General features: G+C 34.8%; 1 protein-coding gene across 1 annotated transcript in view; it reads left to right on the forward strand.

Moving 5' to 3' along the window:
* The window catches only part of Gbeta76C (guanine nucleotide-binding protein subunit beta-2), a 79,868-nt gene that overhangs the window by 62,051 nt on the left and 10,317 nt on the right, over positions 1-7,500 (forward strand). Inside the window, exon 3 of the mRNA XM_067087883.1 lies at positions 5,753-5,898. Coding sequence (XP_066943984.1) covers positions 5,753-5,898 — 146 coding nt within the window. The remainder of the gene's footprint in view (positions 1-5,752; positions 5,899-7,500) is intronic.

Consider the following 7,500-nt stretch of genomic DNA (forward strand, 5'->3'; position numbering starts at 1 on the left):
CTCATACTGTACATATCTAAACAAACAGAAAATAAGAAAAGCGTGTCTGCAACATTCCACGCCACGAAGCAGGAGCACAAAAAACAACAATAAATCGTTAGAGACATGGAAACTTTATACTTAATTATGCCAACAAATTGCGACAGTATAAGAAATCCGATTCGCGAAAATACATCGTCGATGACAACAAAACTAAAAGGTCTCCGGCAGTATATACAATTAATTAGAAACTATAGAAACTATAAATCTGACCATTTATAAATATTCTGGAACTTAATATAAATCTTCAGTAAGCTTCAAAAGACAGTGTGGGCTGAATTTTAGCAGTTGTCTACGCAATACTTTTAACATAACACGGGCTTCCTCAAGAATATTTGTAACCTCAGGCCAGCAGAGGTCAGAGAGTCCCAAGCGCTTAGAAGCTTATGAAAGAAAATAGCCAATTTGGTCATACCTGCCGAGGGGACTTCTCTTGGCAATTACTGATTTCTTTTCTCTCTCTGTTATATGAATGCTCCGTATAAGGCAGAGCTTAAAAATAAAAGACGCGTGCATCATTAAGCTCCCAAGACCTGACATAAAATCGTCCTTGCGGCTACGAAGTATCTCTCCTCACGTGAAAAAAATGACCGCCTTGAACACCACACACACTGTAGTCTTGAGCAGTCTCCCGAGTAATGTAGTCTTCAGAGCAGTGTGAGGATACCTCGAAAGCCTGCAGTTACCACCAATCATGGGTGCACACAAGAGTAGGGGGAAAAAAATAGGAAGGTAAGTCTATCTCTGGCTCTTGAGTTCCTGGGTAATTCTCAGCTGTGCAGATTTACGTACCGGAGTCACGCAAAAGCATGACATCTGGTCATAGAATTCAATATTACAGTCTTCCCGGATTAAACAGAGAGAGAGAAAATACTGCAAATGCGGTGGAAATTCTGCAAACGATAATGCCAAAATATATTGGTTAAAGCCTCTGCAAATGAGTTACAATAAATTATCATAATCATAGGAGAGGGAATGTGGAAAGTCTTAAAGAATGTTTTCAAAAGTTGTCTTATGCTTATTGTGCAGGTAACATCCTCCTTATTATTATTATTATTATTATTATTATTATTATTATTATAGATACCACCGCGTGGGTGTCGATTCATCCTTTGCAGGGGATTTATCTCTGAGAGGATTCTCATTGAAGTTTAAACAGGGGTTTTCTGTTGCAACTCAGTTCAATGGCGGAAAACGTTTTTCATTAGCCTCAGATTTACAAAACCATTTTCTTTCTATTTGCGGAGTGTTGCTCAGTTTCGGATTTTTTTTTTTTTTGTGATTTTGAAATTTACCTGATGCAAAGAAATAGGATAGTATTGCTTAATAGGGTGCCAGATGTGACATGCATTATCTCTAGTTTCTATGTGCCAGATGTGGTACGCATTGTCTCTAATTTCTATGTGCCAGATGTTACACGCATTATCTCTAATTTCTATGTGCAAGATGTGACACGCATTGTCTCTAATTTCTATGTGCCAGATGCGACACGCATTGTCTCTAATTTCTATGTGCCAGATGCGACACGCATTGTCTCTAATTTCTATGTGCCAGATGTGACACGCATTGTCTCTAAGTTCTATGTGCCAGATGTGACACACATTGTCTCTAATTTCTATGTGCAGATGTGACACGCATTGTCACTAATTTCTATGTGCCAGGTGTGACACACATTGTCTCTAATTTCTATGTGCCAGATGTGACACACAGTGTCTCTAATTTCTATGTGCCAGATGTGACACACATTGTCTCTAATTTCTATGTGCCAGATGTGACACACATTGTCTCTAATTTCTATGTGCCAGATGTGACACACATTGTCTCTAATTTCTATGTGCCAGATGTGACACACATTGTCTCTAATTTCTATATGAAAGCTTTTGACTTGTTATGTTTTGATAATCAAAATACTTTTCTGCAATGTGTTCTATCGACCGGAATTATATATATTTAATATAAGGTTTTATTCCGATTACCAAATTCGTACAAGAGAATAAAAAGACGTATGATCCAAGTGTGGATTTAAGACGTAAAGGAATAGATTGTAAACACCTTGAATGAAGAAACTGCAGAGGAGTATTAAGAAAGATTATTGCTAAATATACGAACTTCAGTGCAAGCTAACTTGTGTATTAACGGATGAGTTTAGGTAACGACTTAAGTTCCAGATGTTCATTTCCAAGTTACGAAATTATTCTTCATCCGCTTTTTAATGTTTTCTGTAAATATCCCCAGAGGAAAAGTAATATATATATATATACATACATATATATATATATATGTGTGTGTGTGTGTGTGTTTAATATATATATATATATATATATATATATATATATATATATATATATATATATATATATATATATATATATATATATATATATATATATATATATATATATATATATATATAATATATATATATATATATACATATATATATATATATATATATATATATATATATATATATATATATATATTAAATCAGGTACTTCGAGTTAAACAAGAAATTACCAGGTTTCTACTCTCTAGTCTAATTTCCACCCCGTTATAAGGTCACCCGTCTTAGCCTTGTAAAGTATCACCCACGAATGCTGTTTGACTTGTCAACTCCAATTTACCGTTTCATTGTCCTGCCCCGGTTTCTGAAGCCCAACACTTCCCTTATGGAAAATACGATACCGAGAATCATCGTTTATAATCACGTGTCATTCATCACTTTCACCACCTCCCCCCACTTACCAAGTGCTTCTAGATTTGCGCAACCTGCCTCATGTCAAGGAGTACGTTCATAAGCTTTGCGCATTCTTCGAAGGAGTCAAGTTCGGATTTACAGAGTTCGGTTCAAATTAACCGCAGCGATGTGAAAATTACATGTGAACTTTCACTTACTAATTGATTTTGAGCACATTTTATTAACAATTTCTTTACCATTGCGCATACGCTCTCAGTGTGGTTTATATGATTTTTAATGGATGGGTGATTTCATTCATGTATTGGGTAAAGGATTTTCCAAGCTGGGCCACTAAAAATGACACTAATCTAAAACTCCAATACTTCGGATTTTTCAGGTGTAGTTTAATCCCAAGGTAAAGTGAATCCGATATTAATGGATATTTGTGGGTAAATACCTTGGAATCGATGCAAGTCACGTTACAACCAGTGACTGAATTATATATATATATATATATATATATATATATATATATATATATATATATATATATATATATATATATATATATATATATATATATATATATAATTATATATACATACATACATACATACATATATATATATATATATATATATATATACGTGTGTGTGTGCGTGTTTATGAAAACTCCTGTCCATTTTCACCCAAGCTAAGACCGACTGCAGTCAAATAACTGCCAGACACAATTCGTTCAAGGTCAATAGGGGTTCAATGGTAGTTTAATGACTGCCTAAATCACTCTGCCTCTGGAAAATCGGACTCTGATCCTCTAACTAGCCATACGAGTGTCCCGACCTCTATCGCTCAATAGAAGAAGTTCACGCCTGCATGTATTCCATGAATACCGACACTCTCTACGAGTGGATGGATGATGATACTTAAGTCGATGTTCTGGGAAGGTCTCGTCAAAAATAATAATACTCAAGATAGTTGGGGCTTTTCCTGCAATGAAACGTCATAAATATCATAAATACACGTCGGTAACTTATCACATCCATATCACAAATAATTGCTAAGAAAAAGCCACTGCATACAACCACGTTTAAGTCAGTAAACGCAGAACAGGAGCATTCGGCCTTTTTTGTGTTTTTACTTTTATTTCTCTTTAAACTTTGTCATTCTTGATCAGCACAGCTGTAGAAGACCTTAGTGAAGGTCGAATGCTCCTGTTCTGTATTCACACACTTAAACTTGGTTTGTATGCAGTGGCTTTTTTCATAACCATTCAAGACAGACACGAAGAACGTGTTTTCATTACTGGATCACTAATAAACTGACAACAAGTCAACGCCCGTAAATGGATTGAACTGAATGTAGAATTTAGGCCAATGGCCAAGCGCTGGGATCTATAAGTTCTTTCAGCGCTGAAACGGAAATTGACAGTAAAAGGTTTGAAAGGAGGAAAACCTAGCAGCTGCATTATGAATCAACTGTTAGGAGAGGATGGAGAGTAAGATGGAAGAAAGCAGTAAAAGGAACGAAAGGGGTTGCAGCTAGGGGGCCGAAGGCACGCTGCAAAGAACCTCAAGTCATGCCCACAGTGCGCCGTATTAGGTGCACTGACGGCACTGCCCCGCTACGGGGACGACCTTAAGTGGAGAACGAATCTTGGCCAAGCTCCGGATGGCCGTTTGAAGCACTGGTTAAGACTGCTATTAAGTGGTTAACTTTTATTCAGCCTGTCTGTGATAAGTTACTGACGCGTGTTTGTGCGATGTTTTAGTGTAGTCTGGACGCACCCTTAGGAACCCACATCTAATCGAAAGGTATCGAATGTTATCGCATTTTTAATGACTTGATGTTTCGGTCGCTCTTGTTATTAGATAGTTCTATGGGGGGGGGGGGGCGGGGGCAGATCATGATGGTTTTACTGTTTTTATAAGTTATAACAACAACATTAGTAATAAAAAAACTTATTTGTACCCCACTGTATCACTAGAAATATAACGCTTATTATTTTTCATTATTACTTATCCGATGATTACTTCATGAAATGTAATTACTCAAAAGAAAATTGCATCAAACCTGCAAACTGTGTCTCATGAAATTCTTCTGAGCAAAACAATAATATGCGTTTCTCTGCTGAAATTTCCTGGTATATATTAAAAAAAAAATTGGAAACAATAATTAAAAATCGTGAATTTCAGATTTGATAACTAACGCTACCAGAAATACAAAGCCAGCTGAATATTATGCAACCTAAAGGATGTGAAGCAGAATAATTATATCTAAATCAATCCAACAAAGACTTGATTTGTTTACCGGGAGCGTTCACTATCAAATCATCTCATCCAAATATGTAAGATCTAATGCGCTCCAAACTGGGTAAGGCAAACAGCCAGAGAGGTCAAGAAGTCCAGTGCAGCTCTACAAAATGTAATCTACTTCTGAGTTAGGCAAGAACGAAAAACAACCAAAGTCCCGGCGGCCGAGCGGCTGGAGTGACACAATCTTCGATCCTACTTTTGCTGCAACGTTTAGCGCCAGAATTTACTTTCACGCGACCATGACCTAAATCGAGGCAATTGTCCCCAGACATATTTATGCCTTCTATCAGGTTTGATCTCGTCGGTGACTTTATGCTTCGCGAGGCATTTGGCTATAAAAAATGTAATGACTAGAGCATTAGTACTATTAGCAGATGTGTTCAAAAATGTAATTCGACTCAGTGCACCACCGAAAAAAAAATTATTATTGCTAGACTATATGGCTGACTTTACGCATCTCGGTACATTTAGCTGGAGAACAGTAATCATTGCAACAGCATAAGTATTATTAATGAATTGGTAGCAATTAAAAGAATATAATCCCGTACTTAGATCATTAAAGATAAGAAATGATAAATGATTTCTAATTATTTTGAGAATGTGTTTAAAAACTAGAATTGCCTCTCATTAAATTTCTAACATACAACTTCTTTACCAGGGAGTGGTCAACCACTAAGGAGTCATTCACATTTTGACCGTATTTATTTCTTATTCAACTCTGCAGGAAGACCAGAAGTCCAAGGCCGACACCACGATGGAGGGCGCGCTGGGTGGCCTGGCCGATGTCCCAAGAGCTAAACCTCAGGTCAAGAAGATGTGCAAAGGTCACCTGAACAAGGTCAACTGCGTTCATTTCTCCGGTGACAGTAGGTAAGAGAACTTTGTTATCCAGATTACTTTTGATGACGCAGATGCGGGGGGGGAATCCGTTTGGTTGGAATAAGCCGAAGTATCGAGTCATACAAAGTGAAAGGAATTTTTGGAATGACATTAAAGGGCACTCCTCTTGATATACCCTTAATGGGGAGCTCGTATTCATTTGCTTATGTATATTACATTGTTATGCATTATGTAAAGTGATCGATAAATGTATGTATATATATATATATATATATATATATATATATATATATATATATATATATATATATATATACGCCCAAATACCCAAGTTTATTTTCTTATTCATCATTTTATTTTACGACAGATAACTCCTGATAATACAAATAAATGACTCCTTCTAGTTTTAGACAGGAGATTATTAAAAAACATTATTGTCCATTGCTTACGCAGCATAAAGAAACCAAAACCCGTTTGTCGATGCATAATAATATTGAATATCTCAGCAGTTATTACTGAACACATGTTTACTAACGTATTACTATTAATCTATACTCACAACTATACTTTATACAGAAATTTTATGTATTAAAGCTTCTATAGTCACTGTGTTTTAGGTATTGCTTTCCAAATATCGAGGATATGTTTGGCCCTTCTACTAATCTATCTACAAGCATTTTTTTATATTTTGCTTTCCAAATATTGAAGATATATTTGACCCTTCTACTAATTTATCTACAAGCATTTTTTTTTATATTTTGCTTTCCAAACATTGAAGATATATTTGACCCTTCTACTAATTTATCTACAAGCATTTTTTTTATATTTTGCTTTTAAACATTGAAGATATATTTGACCCTTCTACTAATCTATCTACAAGCATTTTTTATATTTTGCTTTCCAAATATTGAAGATATATTTGACCCTTCTACTAATTTATCTACAAGCATTTTTTTATATTTTGCTTTCCAAATATTGAAGATATATTTGACCCTTCTACTAATTTATCTACAAGCATTTTTTTTATATTTTGCTTTCCAAATATTGAAGATATATTTGACCCTTCTACTAATTTATCTACAAGCATTTTTTTTATATTTTGCTTTCCAAACATTGAAGATATATTTGACCCTTCTACTAATTTATCTACAAGCATTTTTTTTATATTTTGCTTTCCAAATATTGAAGATATATTTGACCCTTCTACTAATTTATCTACAAGCATTTTTTTTATATTTTGCTTTCCAAATATTGAAGATATATTTGACCTCTCTACTAATTTATCTACAAGCATCTTTTATATATTTTGCTTTCCAAATATTGAAGATATATTTGACCCTTCTACTAATTTATCTACAAGCATTTTTTTTATATTTTGCTTTCCAAATATTGAAGATATATTTGACCCTCCTACTAATTTATCTACAAGCATCTTTTATATACTTTGCTTTCCAAATATTGAAGATATACCTGACCCTTCTACAAACTTGCTTCAGAACGCAAGTTTTTATTGTCTTCTCACGCAAGAACTGGAAATTCTTTTTATCGAAAGTATCGTTGTAACCCACATTGATAAATTCAGTTACATTCACAGTGATGCGAATGATGTTCGTTGCACCGAAGCATATAAAT

The sequence above is a fragment of the Macrobrachium rosenbergii genome, chromosome 44 (genome assembly GCF_040412425.1).
Source record: "Macrobrachium rosenbergii isolate ZJJX-2024 chromosome 44, ASM4041242v1, whole genome shotgun sequence".
Lineage (NCBI taxonomy): Eukaryota > Metazoa > Arthropoda > Malacostraca > Decapoda > Palaemonidae > Macrobrachium > Macrobrachium rosenbergii.